Source organism: Coturnix japonica, chromosome 6 (assembly GCF_001577835.2).
Source record: "Coturnix japonica isolate 7356 chromosome 6, Coturnix japonica 2.1, whole genome shotgun sequence".
Classification (NCBI taxonomy): Eukaryota; Metazoa; Chordata; class Aves; order Galliformes; family Phasianidae; genus Coturnix; species Coturnix japonica.
The window spans coordinates 1905587-1923727 of NC_029521.1; the positions used below are offsets into that span (position 1 = coordinate 1905587).

The 18141-nt window shown below is 37.6% G+C and overlaps 1 protein-coding gene across 8 annotated transcripts in view; it reads left to right on the forward strand.

The window, feature by feature from the left end:
• SHLD2 (shieldin complex subunit 2) overlaps window positions 1-17090 on the forward strand; it is a 29091-nt gene extending 12001 nt beyond the window's left edge. For 4 of the 8 annotated variants that reach the window (XM_015866036.1, XM_032445553.1, XM_032445554.1 and 1 more), the window contains 9 exons: window positions 1669-1715; window positions 2632-5060; window positions 5524-5631; window positions 6269-6463; window positions 8607-8741; window positions 11212-11418; window positions 12320-12554; window positions 15574-15689; window positions 16689-17090. In XM_015866036.1, coding sequence (XP_015721522.1) covers window positions 3536-5060; window positions 5524-5631; window positions 6269-6463; window positions 8607-8741; window positions 11212-11418; window positions 12320-12554; window positions 15574-15689; window positions 16689-16885 — 2718 coding nt within the window. In that variant the 5' untranslated portion in view covers window positions 1669-1715; window positions 2632-3535 and the 3' untranslated portion in view covers window positions 16886-17090. Of the gene's footprint in view, window positions 1-700; window positions 1207-1668; window positions 1716-2631; window positions 5061-5523; window positions 5632-6268; window positions 6464-8606; window positions 8742-11211; window positions 11419-11524; window positions 11619-12319; window positions 12555-15573; window positions 15690-16688 lie in introns of those variants that run through there. The other 4 variants (XM_015866042.1, XM_015866045.1, XR_001555964.1 and 1 more) reach the window with 4 other exon arrangements.
• Window positions 17091-18141: the final 1051 nt, after the last annotated feature.

The window sequence follows — 18141 nt, forward strand, 5'->3', positions numbered from 1 at the left end:
AGATTGTTGCATCGTTTGGTTTCAAAAAGTATTTTTCTGATTGTATCTGATGCAGCTGTTAATTAAATACCTATATACAATCAGAACACTTAGAGAAAACATTAATTGTAAATTAAAGGGAATATTTTGGATTGGAGCTTTTTTCTTTTCATGCCCAAGTTGCACACAGACCTGTTCTATGTTCCTGTCTTTATCCCAGTGTCTTTGTTCAGAGTTTAACACACTGCACTGAAGCCTCGATGGCATCTTATTTACATATCATATTTATATATGAATTTATGCCTATGACTGTCATTCATCAGAATTGAAAAGTAGTTGAATCTGTCATGCTCCTGTTCCCTATAAATTTCCTTGCCCTAATGCTGAAGTGATTATTGTAGTGAGTGGATACTCATAATGAAGAGTAAAGTAGGGAATGAAAGCAGTAAATGTACTAATGTTAAGTTGCAGTGCCTTGCAAATGTCAAACTTGCTGATGTAGTTACAGTTTTTAAAAGATCATTGACCCGTCAATCAGACTCTGACCATGTCAGAGATAAAAAGGTAGGCTTTTATTGGCTCTACAGATAAAGCACCTTTTCACAAATTAAGAAATGGTGTAATAATTAACAGATATAATGGATATGTGCATTCAGCTTTTGGTTGTCTTTATGAGCTTTAGCTCCTGTTATCTTTGTAGTTAACTCCTTTCTATCCATAGATTTCACACAGGATCACACACAGGGTGGCCAGGGTTGGAAGGGACCTCAAGGATCACAAATTTCCAAAGCCTCTCTCCACAGGTTGGGCGACCAGCCTCCACATTTAATACCAGACCAGGCTGCCCAGGGCTCCATCCAACCTGGCCTTGAACACCTCCAGGGACCGGGCATCCACAGCCTCTCTGGGAAGCTGTTCCAGCACCTCACCACTCTCATAGCAAGAAACAAGGCCATTTGCTAGTGAGGCTCACTAGGTGAACTGGGAAATACCTGAGAGTTGTAAAGTGGCTTGGATTGGAAGACACCCTGAAGATCATCTAGTTCGAACCCTATGTCTTGGGCAAGGTGGAGACCATGCTTTTCTAAGCACTGAAGATCCTATGACATATCAAAGTTGAAGATGCTGAAAATACCAGTGAAGCAGGAATTTGCAAGTAGCAGCAAGACTTGATTGTTTTGATGTAATATCCTACAAAGACGTGTATGAATTGAGGGGGAAAAAAAGGTTAGAGAAATTTGGGAGTTGGACAGGTAAAGAAAACTGAACTTTGCACACAACGTATCTGTAAAGGTCACAGGGGAAAGAATAGTGAAGTATGGGACAAGAGACTGGAGGACTGTTCTGCAGAAAGGAATCTGGAGGCCCTTGCAACTCCAGCCTTATAAACTAGGCAATAAGTGTCTTCTTATCTCTCCTCTGCAATTGAATTGCCCTTCCAATGTCCCCAGAACTTACCGAAGTCTGATACTGGTGGGCTCATTGTCAGTACAATTAAATCCCATTTTTTATTTTCTTATGAAGAGCTTTTCTGAGCATTTTTTTAGGCCTGCTCTGAAGATACAGAATAGAGATAAGTACATTATATTCACTGGAACGCATAGTTCACTTAAGGTTTGATGCACAAATGGCTGAGATTATTTTTTGCGTGTGTGTGGAATTAGGAAAAACCTCTGAAATCTCTTGCAGGTTAAAAGGACAAGCAATGAACAGTGAGACTGGAGCACCTGTGGAAGGTTAGTGTTCAGCCCTTGAATTATAATTGTCCTTTAAAAGTTGTGTTCCTTCGAGCAGTAATTTAAATGTAGGAAGGTGTATACAATGCTCCAGTTTAAGTATTATTTATTTTGCAAATGAGCTTAGAACTGCAATATAACTTGCTGTGTTTTGTAGCTTTTCTACTATCCTGTGCTGTGTGCTATCTCATTTCAGTGTTTGTCTGTTGTTTCCTCAGTTGCATCTATACTACATCTGAATTTAGACATCCAGGGTGTTTGCAGGCTTTTTGTTACTATGAACATTTGAATATGCAGATTTATCGACCCCTAGTGGATTCCTAAGAAAATGGCAGTTTGTAAGCGCTAGCTGAAAAATGCTTCTACATGGGCTGCTCTGAAAGTAATGCCTCCTATTTATCTCAGCCCATGATGTTAGAGGTGTTAAGGCAGTAGTGGCTGAACCTTCTCAACCATACTCCATTATATTTTGTTGCTGTGTGACAGGCGGCAGCAGAAGGGCAGTCTGACAGAATGGTGCCTAACGTTGAAGTGCAGATGAAACCAAAAGAGCGGAATTGGATTCTGCCATGCAGATGCAATGACACCCACTGGCATTCGTTGATGCTTGCTGGGCATTTATGGAGCCCAAACAGTGGATGTGAGCACAGTGAGGTGGTGGATGCTGCATTTCAGCAGTGATTACAGTTGGTTACCTCTACTGGTGCTGATGTTTTCAAGCACAGTGTGCAGGCTCTTGTTGATTGCTGGTGAAAATAGACAGCTAACAGTGGTCACTGTGTTGAAGAAGAATGCTTTATAGCTTTATATCAAATAGTGTTATTTCTGTGGCAATAAGCAGGAGGCATTACTGTCAGAACAACTTATGTATTTTTGATTGCTGTGTCTGTTTTAACGTTGTTTCTTCTATTTGCAGCTGGATTAGTCCATGAACTCCTCAGCTGGTGCTCTGTTTCCTGCCTCCACAGAACTCCTGCTACCACAGCTCTTATTAATGCTTCTGCTGAAGCTTAAACATGTAGTTAGGTGCCTGCGTTTTAATGCATACAATGCTTTTAGCTGTATCTGACTATTTCAAAATGATAGTTTAGCAACTATCTTAGGGAAAATCAAAGTATCTTTTTTAGTGTGTGAGCTTAATGTTTTTTTTTTTTTAACATGCTGGAGAAGCTAAGAAGTGGGACAGCATGATTTAAAAAAGGAATATGAATCAAATCAATTTCTGTATCACTTACTCAATCTACACTGTGACTACTTTGTTTTTATCAAGTATTTATTAAGTTAGGGGTAATATCCTGAGACCTGACCTTAAAATATTTGTTTCCCTAATGTAATGTGTTTTCTGCTGGATCAGGCTTGTTAATGTATAGCTGTGTAAAATAATGCATTTCTACCGAATTCCTCTTAACTAACTGTAAGTAGCTCTATTTTTATTATATTTATTATTATAAATTATGTTTCTAATATCTGGACACAAGTCTGCTCAGATTACGGGTAAGCTAGTAATAAGATTTGATTCCTGGAAACTCTGTTAGGATCTATTCAGTGCATACTGATCTACACTACCAGTCTACATCTGTCATGTTTCCAAGTATCAGAATGAGAAATGAATTGGTATTCTTTACTTGCTTGACACTGGAAGTAACTTCATTTTTTATTGTGCATTTATAGGCTTTAAGTGATGTTTTCTATCAATGATTAAATATTCCTCTGAGGTTTATATATCTCAAAATAAGGAATAGTCGGAATATAATTTTTGGCAGTATTTAGTATTTTAGTTACTGTGTAAACCAAACTGTTTAAAGATTAAAAACAAAAAAATGACAAAAAGACCTCAAATTCATATTTTTGTTGGAGCACCCAGTATTCCAAGCCAACTGGAGGTGTCCAAACCAAGTAGTTCAGTACCTGCTGTTGAGAAGTGGAAAGAACTTCACTGTTCCTATGATATACATAGTCTTTTTTCGGTAGAAAACAATGGTACTGACCGTGTAGTGTTTCAGGCAGGAAGCTCTGTAGTCACAGCAGTTCCCACAAATGATTCAAGCTCTCAGCAGTCTGAACAGAAGAGATCAACAATAGCAAAGGAATGTTTGAAATCTTTTGTACCCATGGTAGTAACTTGTGCTACCACATCCCAAAAGACAAGAGGATTAATTGATTCTGATTTTCCAGTATCCAAAGATAGATGCATCTGTGCAAACATAGATGAGGCTATAGATTGCCTTCTTCAGGAATCTGTGAAATCAGGTAGACGGGATGAACTATCACATGGCAGTTGTTCAGACCTCAATGAAAGAAAAGCCGGTCACTTGGAAATTAGGGACTCTGACCTTTCTGATTTGGTTGGTAGTACAAAGCAGATCAGCACACAACTAAGGTCTGCGGAACAAGGTGTTGAATCGGATCATAGGAATGATCACCATGAACATTTAAGTCGATATCTGAATATGTTTTTCCCCCAAAATCAAGAGTCAAAACCAAAAGGAGAATTAAGTGACTGTTCAGATCTTGCAGTGTCGACTGATACTGAATTTCGAAGTGTAATGACTTTAAGTCAGATAGCTGCTTTTGCACAGGATCACTTTAAGAACCAGAATGACATGCAGAAAAGAACTGTAGGACTATTGGAGACAGAAAGACAGATTAAGCTTGAAGAAAGGCGATGTGATGGCTACCAGTTGGAATCTGATGCTGGAAGATGTCTCAGTTTGGCTGAAAATGAATGTAAGCAAGAGTATACAAGTTCTCCTGAGCTTTTCAGTTCTGATTGTGATGAGAAAAACATTGGCTTTGAAGATACAAAAAGAGAAGAAAGCACTAATGAGAATGCAGTGGAGCATCGTGCGTGCAACATTCCTGCTGGGCAACTCATAAATGAAATCCATATTGAACCACTGAGCTCAGGAATACTGTGCTCTCAAGTAGAAAGCTCTCATAAGAGCTCTTATAAAAGAGCCCGCAAGTCTGAAGATCTGTTCCATATTTTTAACTCAAAAAGGCAGCTTAAATCAAAGAGACCGAAATTGTATCTAAATCCTCCATCCGGTCCTGGAATGACAGAGCATCAAGAGAAGATGGAGTTTAAGCCTCAGGGGAAACTTCTATCCCTGCTTAAAGACTGCTGTTGCAAAAATCAAAAGTACAATGTTTTGGTCACAGTAGTACACCCGTGTCTTATCAAAGAAATACAGGTGAAGACCAGACCCAAATCTTCATGTAAAGTTCCTGTAGCAACAATTGTAGTTATTGATCAGTCAGAAACGAAGAGGAAGGTGGTGCTGTGGCGTGGTGCTGCATTTTGGTCCCTCACTGTGTTTCCTGGAGATGTCGTATTACTTACAGGTGAGAAGTGGTTGTGGTTTGTTTTTAAGTATGGATCTTAAATGCTGGTTAGAAATAGACCGGTGTGTAATTAGTAACTTGGATTTATGGCTGAACATCAGTCAGTTTTTCTTACATCACTTGTATCACTCATGTCACTCAATATTGATTTGAATTACTATAATCATCCTGACATAGTGACATTGAATATCTCTCAGAAGGGATTATTCAGTTGTCCTTCTTTTGTTTGTAGTGTTTAATCTGAATTATAGCAGTGCATTAACAGTACAGTAGTGCTTTAGATAGCCAGACGTATTCTGTAACCTGTCAGTGTTTTAACATGAAAGTGTTGTTACGAACCAGGTGTGCTAGTTGTTTGTTTTTTGGACTTCTCTGCAGCTTACGAAGATGGGTACTGATGAATACTTACAAATACATCAGTACAGTTTGCACATGAGTTAATAAGGTTGCTTTTTTCTTACAGATATCATGATGTATGAGAATCAATGGTATGGAGAAATAATGCTGCAGTCTACGTTTACCAGTCAGTTACTGAATCTGGGGAACTACTCAGCTCTCAATCCAGAAGAATGTAAGATGATAGTGCATAAGTTTCCTTCAAAAAATTGTGTTAAAATATCAGTTTGAAGTAGTACATTTTATTGGCAGTGTGTATGTAGATTAAAATAGAAATGCAAATAGCTGGAAAGTACAAAACACTATGTAAGTTCACCTGGACCTTGTAAGACTTAAGAAGATGAGATCAGGGAAAATTATTTACAGACTGTGGATCATGAAGGCTTCAAAGATACCTGAGTTGTGGAGCGCTGGGGTAAAGGGGAAAGATAGCACGAGTGTCCTGGTGAAATTGCTTTGTTCTTAGTCTTCCTGACATTGGTTACTGCTACCTATTTAAGACAGGTTTGGAGTAAATGATCAGTAATGGCTGTTTTTACTTAGTTTGTAATGTCAGGACTCTTTTACTTTCTGTGTAACCTAAATTAATTTAACTATAGTTAACACTGGGATGTTATCAAGAGGAGGCAGATGAAGCACAGTTTAATTTTGAATCAAATGTCACACATCTCAATGATTTCCTCCCTTAGAGTTCTTAGAACAGGTTTGGTTTAGTTTGTTCAAATATACACGGTTGGTATTTGAACTGCTAAGCTCAAAAAAAAAAAAAAAAGATGGGGGTGTCCCTCTAACCTTGGTTGTTTTTATTTAAGTTTACCCTGTAGTGGATGGTGATGTTCTCCATGGCTTATTGGCGTATGTATCATCAGAATTTCCTCACTTTGGAGACATTCCACGAAGGCACGTTCAGAGACTGGACAGCGTTCAGTATGTTCAACTTGACCAGCTTCAGCCGAACACATTGGTTCACTCAATCTTAAAAATCATCAGCATTGCCATATTAACAGGTAAGTTCATGCTATGGACTTCAAACGTCAGAACTTGAGAATTGCCACATAAAATTGCTGTTTACATTTTACCTATGGTGGGTTGTTTCCTATTTCATAGTCAGATTTTTGATACAATTCACAAATAATACTTTTGTGAAGAACCACTCATTGAGGTCATAGCTGGAAAAGTGGAACAGAACAGGAGGAAAATGACTGAAATCAGGTGCTGATTGAGGTTATTGCATGCTAGCTGATCAGTAGCATGCAGATCTGTGTGAGAAGCATGCAGGGCTTGGACACTGACATTGTGTTCCTGCTCACTGAGTGCTTGATTCGTTTTCAATAAGGAATGTATAGTAGGAATGCTGAAAAGGCATAAACACTTTATCTACAGTGAAAGTATGTAGGTTACCTTTAATGGCTCTTGAAGCTCAGAGGTGTATTCTTGTTGTAGACTATTGCTTGAGAAAAATGGCTTGTTTGTTAAAGCATCATGTGGGACAGTCAGGCTTCACTAATTCAGACCTTGCTTTCTATCTGCCTTCCATGTGTGCCTCATGCCCACAAAGGAAAACTTAGGATGTGACTGTAAACCATATGGTTTCCAGAATTATACGTGGAATTACTCATTATTTTAATTATAATAGGATTTTATCTTTTGTTTATATTGGAGCTGTGCACCTTTTTAGTGCTTCATTCAGAATGTTTTTGTTTTTTTTTTTTCCTGGTTAGTGTAGATTGTAAAGCTCAGCATTATATTTCTCATTTCTTATGTATCTGCAGTGTTTTTTACTGTCCCTGCATGTGTGTCTGTGCAAGTTCTCTACAATTTTCAGCACAGATTTTTCCATTATGAACCTATTAAAATGTCTCACAGCAGTACTTGTATTTCCTTCACGCAAACAGAGCAGGAAGTGACTGCATTAAGATGGTTTGTTCTGGAAATTTGAGTTTCCTGTGTATTGTGAGGACTCCCAAAGGACTTTTGTTACCAGTTCATGTGTTGTATGCACTATTGCTTTTCATGGAATTATGGAACCATGGAATGGCTTGGATTAGAAGGAATCTTAATGATATATAGTTGCTTAGTTCTAACAGCAGCAATGCCAGCCACTAGACTAGGTTGTTTAGGGCCCCATCCAACCTTTACTTGAACACCTCCAGGAATGGGGAATCCACAGCTTCTCTGAGCAACCTGTTCCAGTGCCTTTCTAGTAGGGACTGCAGTTATTTTGCAGCTCCTGTTACTGAAGCCCTTTTGCATGTTAAAATTGATGATTTGCTTCCATTGTTTTGCAATCAGGCCATACATCAGCTCTCAGTATAGAAACATAAAAATGCTTACAAGGCTGCATCAACTTATACTTACTGCAGCAGAAATAAGTAATGCCTATTAAAGTTCTTACCAGGAGAAAAAAAGATCTGTTTTGACTTCACACAGTAGGAATCAGTTTGGGGGGGGGTTAAATGAACAAAACCAAACTGAATCAGGGTTATCTTATGCGGTGTTCTGCCATGTTATTTCTAACTATTGGAAAAGGAATTTCCCTCTTTTCCATGCTTACGTGCTCTGATTGGCTTCTTTAATGTGCTACTGTTTCTCAGTACTAAATATTATGATTTTCACTTTGACTTGATCATGTTGCACTGTCATCTTGTGTTAGTGCTTGTATCAGTCGAAAGGAGAAAAATGCATTCATTTTGTCAGCTGGATTGTCTGAATCAGATTTACTCATTATAAGTTGAGGTTTTTGAAGATAGAAATCTCTGACTATATTATTGTATGCATCTCTGATTAGGGCATACTTAAAGCAAATGTTAAGAGATTCAATAAATAAAAATAATTGTAGTTTAGCAAGGAACTGAAGCTTGCAGGCATTACCTACAGGTAAAGATGCATAAAAATCTTGATGTTGGGTTTATATGTACTGTCAATGTTAATTTGTGTTGTATGTGGCTGTAATGAATTTGTAGAGCTGTCACTTGAGTATATTCCACAGAAAATACATTAACTTCATTTTCCAATTATGGCAATCTGTTGCTGAGAGATTGAGTACTTATACCTATCAGGATGATCAGTGAGAGATGCTCCAGGATGCTTAGATACCTGCTAGGGAGGTGTCCTGTTGCTTATCTAATCATACAATTTCAAATGTTCCAGAGTCTGTATATAGCTACAAAGGAGGCTACCAGAGAAAAATTATTCTAACTGTAGAACAGAACAGAGATCAACACTACAAGATGGTGCTGTGGGGAGCAGGGGCTGCCTGGTGCCCTCAGCTTCAGAGGAGAAAAGGTAAAACATTTATAGGTTGCTATCATATGATTTCTGATTCCATTAACAGCTTTAAAAGGTTCAATCTAGGCTTTTAAATTGATTACTCAAAGTATGCATTTCTCATCAGTAGATACACTTATGTAATAAATACTCTATTACTTCAGATGTTGAGTACACCTTACTCAAGTCAATTGTCATATAGTACAAAATAAAACCCAGAAAGGTTAAACAACCCTGTAGTGGTAACTGACCTGAAAATTTTTGCATATAGATTCTAAATCCTACTGGATCCTCTTGATCTGAGAAATAATTTATATTCCTAAATAAATCACAGGACCTCCCACTTGGACTACTTGAAGGCAGTCCTATTTAAGTATTCACCAGTTAACTTCACTACTTGAAATCTGCGTGGCTTTTATTTTGTGTAGGCAGGTACATGCTTTTTTATTAGATAAATTATTAGAAATTTTGTAGCATTTAGTATGCTGGTTTATTTCTTTTTTAAATACAGAATTTCTAATGTATTTTTTAATACTATGCATTGGAGCTGAAAAAATTTGACTAAATTTCACAAAGAATTTCTAAGACACAAAACTATAATTCCCTGATGCTTCAAGTAGAAAAGCAGAAGAGGTGATGAGACTCCTTCTAGTTTTGAACCCTTATATTTCTCAGTAAAACTTGTCTTCTTCTCTAGCTGGATTTCTGTGTATTTAGTGGTTGGTGTTTTAATGATTAAAAGATTATATCTGAAATTGAAGATAAGAGTGTTTTCACAACTGTTCAAATATGTATCATAGACCAACCGTGAACATTTGGTCCAAATAACACGGCCAGAAAGGTAACTCCCACGATACAGAACAAGAATACACAACACAGCAGCTAATAGTGTGAGTGGGTTACATGAGGAAAGCGCGTGATCCTGTTCTTGCTGCTAGTCATAGAACAGCTGAGGTACATGTTACTATCTGTCTTCTACAGCAAGGAACAGGGACTTGTAATTTTAAAGGTGTGTATATGCTAGAATTGCTCAGAATTCCACTTCTTCTAAACATCTAACAACTGTTGGCAATAAAAGTTACGTTTTCCATCTCATGATAAAAAGGAAAACCCTCAAGCAGGTATACAGTCATCATACCTTCAATTCATATTTTACTCTTTGTTAGTTATAGGTTAGTGAAAACATAAAATGCATTGTTGTGAACCAGCATTCTTGGGGAGCTGTTACTAACATGGGGTAAAATTCTGAACCCACTGAAAACAGTGGGGAAAATGCTGAGTAAGTTTTCGAGGCAAATGTGAGAAGTAGTGCATTTCCTTTTGTTGCATTGCAGAAGTACCTTTGGGGTTTAAAGAGGAACGTACCAAAGTATGGCAGCAACATTCTGTATATTCACCTGAAAGTATTTATGCAGGGATATGAGAATGTGAGCAAGCATGTGTGTATGAATCAGTCAATACTTAGTTTGGCTTAGTGAAAAAGGGTCATATTTTGACCCTTAAAGGGACTGAGTCAGATCCAGGGGCATTCTCTTCCCTTTGAGGGTGCTGAATAGCATTTGACCATTGTTTGATAGGCACAATCTATGTGCCAGCACAGTCTGGAAAGCTGTAACTCTCTGGTGTTGCCAGGACTGGAGCATACCTTTATTTGTCTATTTTTAAACATTCTATCTGACGATTAGGATTCTGCAGTTATTCAGGGATGAAATCTAAAACCATTGGAGGTGACAGCTGTGGTAGATACCTGCCCATATCCTTCCACAAATGTTACCACTCATAACTGTCCTGCTTTGGGGTGTATCTCTGGGTAGTATTTTGCAGTAGTTGCTTAATCTTAGACTAACTCAGAAATACTGGAGATGGCAATAGGATCTTGCTAGTGTGAGCATTCCAAGCATGCTTTGAGTTGTTAAGAGCTGTTGTAACAAGCGTAAACGAGAAGGTCAAGGAGATGGGGGGAAAAGTGGAGGAGACCAAGTATCCTTTGTCTCCTCTGTAAAGGGGCTTTCCAAGAAAAAAATGTAGTGCGTTATAGGTAATGTTTGTAAGAGATGATTCCCAAAGTATGAAGATGATGGCAATGCTTATTAGTTCAAAGACCAGATTTGGCACACAATCTGTGCTTTTATCATACCATAAGGCACTTCTCTAACTTGTCTGTGTCCATTTGGATGGCTTATCTTCCATCTTGGACACTCACCTTAGTGTCATCTGAAAAATTCCTCAGGGTGCACACAAAGAAATCATCATTGTGACCAAAAACTGTGAAATATAATTTATAGCAAATCTATTTTTTCTGTTTTTGTTTGACCTAATGGACAGCTAAGCACTATGCAGCTGTTTTCCTCCCTTCCCCACCTTTCCAATAGGGGGAGGAAAAGAAGAAATAGAACTTGTAGGTTACTTAGTTTCATGACTTCAGTTTCCTATAAATTAACCAAGATATAAGCATTAAACTCTTGTTTACTTGTTTTCTGTTCTATAGGCCATCTGTGGGACTTTAAATACCTTCTGGTCCAGCACAGTTCTGTCTCAGGTGACTTTGAACTGCACTCAACTCCATGGTCATCCTGTGAGTGTTTGTTTGATGATGACAGAAGAGCAATTGCATTTAAAGAAAAGTTTCAGAAAAGCAAAGCGTCCCTTGTGAAAGTGACAAATCTCTCAGCACATTTGGAAGAGAAATGCTCAGGTAAAGTTGTTCTCTTCAGCACTGTGGTGTCTGGGTAGCAGAGTATGTAGCAATAACGTCTTATTTAGTTATGTTTCTCCAAGTAATTATTATTATTTTTTTAAAGCTAACACAGTTCTGAGAGCCTGAATTTATTCAGCAGGCTGCTGCTTGGTGTGCAGCCTAACTGTGAATGCAGCTTTCATTCTGTAAGCATAGAGGTAAGAAATTATTGCTGTGTGGTGCCACGCTACAAATAGCTTTGGGACATTTGGAGAAGTACTGCCTTTTGTTGCTCACACCAACTATTGTCATCGTGTGATTTGCCTTTAAGAGAGTTAATGGGATACTCTTGATTCTTTAGGAATAGAGTAAAACAGCTTCTTATTTCTAAAGTTAGCATTAAACATTTATAAGTAACTAAATCAAGTTAATTTCACAACATTTAACTCCAGTGTATGTGTGAAACCAGTGGAAAGCAAATGGTTAAAGCTCTACTTTTTAGCATCTCTCTGAATCATGATGGAGGCAAATTAGTTTTTACTTTTAGTTGTGGCTTATATTACGCTTCTACTGACCCACCCTGCTTTTGAGAACAGAGGTTAGAGTGTGTAGGAGATTTTACCAGCCTACTGTGTGAATGCATCTGATGTCATTCAATCATAGACTTGTCATGTCATAGTATTTTCCTGGTTCCATAACCTGTATCTGAAACTTAATCAATGTGATACTTGATTTGATGTAATACATAGAGACCCATAGGTCTTTAAGAAATAATTTTCTATCTGTCTTTCAAATGTTTCTGTTTCACTCTGCGCAATTACACTCAATCTTCACCATTATATTCATGCTTATAGAAGCAACTAAATCTTCTCCTAATGATGGTGTTTCTTTTATGAATGCGATTTTGTTGTTTCTCTAGGAGTGATTCAAGTGAAAGCCCGTGTCTTAGAGCTGAAGTTTACTGTTACAACTGGTCAGTACAGGCAGCTCATCTTCCGTGCTGACACTTCGCTGGAGCGTGTTCTGGCTTCTCTGCCTATAATTACATATTCGGGTTGTGCCAAATGTGGCTTGGAACTTCAGGCGGATGAGAACATGATCTACAAGCAGTGTTTTAGATGTTTGCCAGACAACAAAGTGAAAATATTCTACAGGTAAAAAAGAAAAAAAAAAAAACAAAACCAGAATAATATGTGCCATTAATGAATTACAATTTTCTTTGCTTTAAGTTCTTGCCTACGTGATAAATTGTGTGCTTAATGTGTGATTAGTCTTGTCTGGTTTTCTAAGTGATTTTTCAAAGATCAATGAATTGCTGTATTAGTTTTGAACAAATAATTCCATCTACACATAATGCAACTTTGAACTTGATTTGAATATTGTGAACAAGGTGTTTATTCAGTTCTGTTTCATTGAGATAGGATGAAAGAGGAGCTTGAGGACCAGAGTAAAGCTCCTTGTGTCTCTTCTTGCAGCCCAAGTTGGAAAATATGTGAACATACCTATTGGTAATAGGTGAAGAGTTGGACTGGATGATCTTTTAGGTCTTTTACAACCTTGATGATTCTATGATTCCAACACACAACCACATTTTTAAAACTGGATTTTCTTTATGCTTGTGGAAACAGAACAAATGATTGCAATAGCTTTCTTCGAGAGCAGGAATGTGAAGTTATCAGTAGATGGCACTGTGACACAAGATGGGTGTTTAAGAAACAAAACCGATCTAGTTCGTGTAGAAGCATAATTATGGAGTTATTATTAAACTCTTTAAATCTCATAAGCCCTAACTAAATTTAAGCATCAGAGCTAAAATATTTGCTGCATTTTTCTTATGGGGGGGAATTAAGTGCAAAAAGTTCTATTTTTAACTGAAAAGATTCCCCCACGTCTTTCATAAGATGAATGTGAATTATGTCAATTTGCCCTCTCACTGGAGAGAAAGATGAATACAGGTTTCCAATGCTTGGATTTATCAGTGTTTGAATGCATGTTGATATTAATGATCATTCTATAATTTGACATGATCTTTCAGGGAAGATTATGAATTAATAAACCTAATATAAGATTATTTTAAGAAAGGAAATATTTAAGCTACTAAATAGATAGTGTGGTAGATCTTTCCAGTTTAAGATAATTATGTTGTCTTAAATCTATGGTTCCACTTCAGCAGGTTGCTGTAGTCATTCCCTGTGTCAGTGCTGTAGCTCACCAACTTCTTCCACAGAAGTGTTGGAGCCCAGTTTTGTTCATCTGCTGTGAATCCAATTAATCTTCTTATTTTATTAATGCCGATGATGTAAGCTTAGATGTGTGCATACATATGCTTAAATGGTTTTCTTTTATCTATATTATTGTATGACCGGAATGCTGAACATTTATCTTCACTGTAGTACTGTGTAGTGTGTAAGTACTTCCATAATCCTGCTGGGCTGTGATGATACGAATAAGGAAAGATAAAAGAAATACTGAAAACCAAGAGACATAGAAAAACTTCAATTTAAGAACTTACTACTATCCTTAGGATGCCTTTGTTTTCAAAGCTTTACTCTTCATTTTTCATTGCAACAGGCAATTGCAGCTTTCTTATCCTTATTTCATATTTTTAGTGAGTTTGTTAATATTCAGCAGGAGCACAGCATAGGTGGCAATGACTCCTTCGTAACTCATTCTAAACTTTCCAACGGGTTGTCACTGTTATGATCGAGGGTTACTGGTGTTTGTGAATCTATTGCCTCCCAAGAACTTTCTTGGTGCTCTCAGCAATCAGTGCAGTTGACAGTAGTGGGGTTTACTGACATCTAGCAGCTAGAGTTTAGGACACTGTGCAAAATAAAGATCAATCAATACTAAATGTACCTACTGACAAAATATCAAAAAGGAGCTTTTCTTGCTTTGATTTCTGTATGATCATACAAGCTTCATCTGTAAGATCATCTCCTCCTTGGATCTGATATTAATAACCACCGTGCTGACACCACCCTTGAACTACTATGCCAGCTTATGTCAGTCATGGAAGTATTTTCAAGCGTTTGGTTGCTTCAGTAATGGCACAATATAAGACTATATGTTATAGTCTAGTGTTGTTCTACTTTTGTTACGTTTTATTGAAAGTGAAAAGTGCTTTTAAAATAATCTCCCTTTTTAAATGGAGACAACTGTCTTCTTTTTATTCAGATCGGGATAAATGTTACGTATTAGGTGAATTTCTCCCAGATCTGGTTAGGGTTGTGGTTGTAGGCTTAGGTTTTTGCCTCTGTTATGTTATCCAAACAAAAGATGGGGACACAAGGGTAATGAGTGTTCCCCAAGTGCAATTACAGTTCCTTTGTATGCTTACCTGACTTGAGAAAATTGTTTCTTAAATGGATGTTGGAGAAGAATTGCTTCTTGTGTTGATAATGAAAAAGCTTTACCTTCAGCCTACTGGAATCTCAAGACATGAAATTCAAGCTTTAGTAGAAACAGCAGATCTTCAGATTTCACAGAATCACAGAATTGTAGGGGTTGGAAGGGACCTCAAGAGATCATCGAGTCCAACCCCCCTGCCAAAGCAGGCTCCCTACACCATGTCACACAGCTCGGCGTCCAGGCGGGTCTTAAATATCTCCAGAGTAGGAGACTCCACCACCTCCCTGGGCAGCCTGTTCCAGTGCTCCGTCACCCTCACTGTAAAGAAGTTCTTCCGCACATTTGTGCGGAACTTCCTATGCTGTACTTTCATCCCGTTACCCCTAGTCCTATCCCCATGCACTACTGAAAAGAGACCAGACTCACCACTATGGCTTTTATTTGTTTTATTTTTTATGTTTTATATTTTTTATTTGTTTTATCTGTACACGTTTACACTTTCTGGTTTTAAAAAAGTCATTGGGTGCAGTTCTTATCCTCTTTCAGGAAAAGACAAGAGATGACTAAAGCCTGCCTTTCTGCATTTGTCTCAAACTAAGGCTTACTTGATAGATTTAGAAGTTATTTTAACATTGTGTAGTGATATTTTGTATATTTCTAGCTCATATTCTAACTGTACAGATTAGACAGATTTGTGCATAGGAATTTTCTACTTCTTGGCAGAGGATCATATTATGTTGTATTACTTTGCTTCACAAATTTTGCTTCCACTAGACAAAAAGGAGCAGCTAATTTTCGAGAGCCTTTTGTTTTTGTACCTAGACCCGCTTTGATGACAATAGAAGATGGAGGATATGAGATTAATATACACGTGGTGTCTGAGCTGATGGAGAAAATCTTCCTTAATATTCCTGCGGACTGGCTGAACAGATCAGTAGGTACTGTTCCATGAATGAACTTGTGCTACAAACACTGTAGGCAGCAAAGTTCTCAGTGAAAGAGGAATTATTACTTATTGACAATTAAGTTATGTATGAGATGGTTGTTTTGGACAAGTATGGTGAACATTCGTGTGGTATATGAGAATTAAAAAAACAAAGGGGAAAAAAGCAACATAAAGAGAATGTTTCAGTTGCTATCGGAAAAACTCTGAAGTTCAGAGCTGAGTAGCAACAGTATTAGGTGAGATGATGTGAGTGTCTATTATACAATATGTAACTAAATATTTGGCTATTAAATGGATTGCTTATATGCAAACTAAAATCTCTTAAGTTGTTAGAAATAGCTGCCATCTGTTAGTCATGTAAATAACTATGAGAAGTGTTTAACTTAAATTTTGGGAGTTGGAAGGTCCCTCTAGAGACTAAGTCCAACTCCCTGCTAAGGCAGGTTCCCTACAACAGGTTGCACAGGTGAGCAACCAAATAGGCCTTGAATATCTCCAAAGAGGGAGAGTTCACAGCCTCTCTGGGCAGCCTGTTTCAGTGCTCTATCACCCTCACTGTAAGGAATTTCTTCCATGTATTTGTGTGGACCTTCCTACGTTTGTTCTAGCTTTTGGCCATTACTGCTATTGCTGTACACCACTGAAAGAGTTTGGCTTCTTAAAGTTGCCTCCTGCACTTTTTATACACATTGATCATATCCCTTCTCAGTCTTCTCTAGGCTGAACAGGCAAGTCTCAGCCCCTGTGTTATTTCAGACGGGCTTCCATTATATCTTCATTTTGTATGTAACTCACAAATGTTGTGATTCAACAGTCAAGAGAAAAATGTTGTGCATGTTGCTTTTCTTAAAGATGAGAATGAAGTGGCGTCTTATTTGGATGCTGGTTTATTCTTCTGGTAATACAACGTAGCTTCCATGGAGGTAGGACTTGAATGTTAGGTGGTATTATGGAAGTTAAGAACTAAATCGAATTGTTCTGTCTTTTTCAGTGCCCTCCTCGGATATAACCTATGGCATGATAGTAGCAGATCTGTGTCATTCGCTGCTGGCAGATGTGGGCGCATCCTATTTGTTGGAAATTAGGAGCCATTTTGTGCTAGATGAGAACAGCTATCCTTTGCAAAAGGATTTCCACCTACTGAATTTGCATCCTGATCTTCGAAGCATCAACTTGAGCAGTGACTGAATAAGAGACTGTAAGATACGTGTTGCAAACTAAAGAAAAATGAATTAGCTCAAGGAAGCAAATAGTTTAAATATAAATAATCACAGAAGAACGGGTACAGAATATGTGCTGATTGTATATAATACTGCTGTAAAACATAGAAGGTGTTGTAAAATATATTGTTATATACATTTTTAATCTTAATAAACTCTTGCTGATATTTCCATTTTCTTCTCTCTAGAAAAGTTCTCTAGTGTTGAGACTTTCTCATATGGCAGATTGAGGAAGACAATCGGTATTTAGTAGCTTGGTTTCTTTTTATTTTAGTAGCTTGTCTTCTAACAGCAGTATTTCTACCTTTCTGCCTCAGCTGTTTTGATGCTGTTTTCTCTTCTAACATCTGTCTGAGGATCTAATGTTGTGTACCTACAAGTTGTTGCTGTAATCCCAGAGGTTTTAATTTGAAATGGTGCATTCTTGTAATTATTTAAAAGAATTATTTAAATTTAATGTGTTTAGCTGTAAGGTAGCAAATAAACACACACATTCACGCTGAGCCTATTTCAGAATCAGTTACAGTCAATTTAACACAAGTTTCTCCCAATTCAATCAGATTTAGAAATTAGATGGATTGTTTTTAAGGTCTTAGAAGACACTAATGAAATACACTGTCATTAAAAGGCCGAGTAAATGATGATGTTACTTGACTTCATAAAGCAACAGTATGATGACTATTACTCTGAAAGTGATCAAATACATAGGTTGTGATCTCAGTATTCTTCTCTGATGTATATTTTCCTCTTATTGGAAGCAGTACAAGCTGTAGGGTATAAATCATATTTGCTATATTCACTTTTATTATGTTCTTGCACGTCTTTACCTATGTTGTTTGCAGTCAGTGTTTCTAGGTAATGCTTCCACTATCCACAAGCATCCTTAGATGCATTCTCAAAAATGCAGACTTGCTTAGAAAGGGAACATCCTTTAACCCTCCCCTTTGGACCCTTCTGGTTTAATCCCTGGCTAAAACAAGACATCAATTACATTAGAAAAATTCTAATGATTGTTTAACATCCCCTCAGTGTGCAGCCTCGTGAGGATGGTTTGATGACTTTGGAAGGAAGTCGTGCCATCTGGATTGCTGAACTACATGCATCTAACTGCTGAGTTACATGCATTGTGGTTGTGTTGTTGGCTAACTTGGACCTCGTTCTCTTCTCATGATACTTTCAGGTTACTCTATCTCTTTTAATAGTGTCCGGTCGTAAATCTGGTCT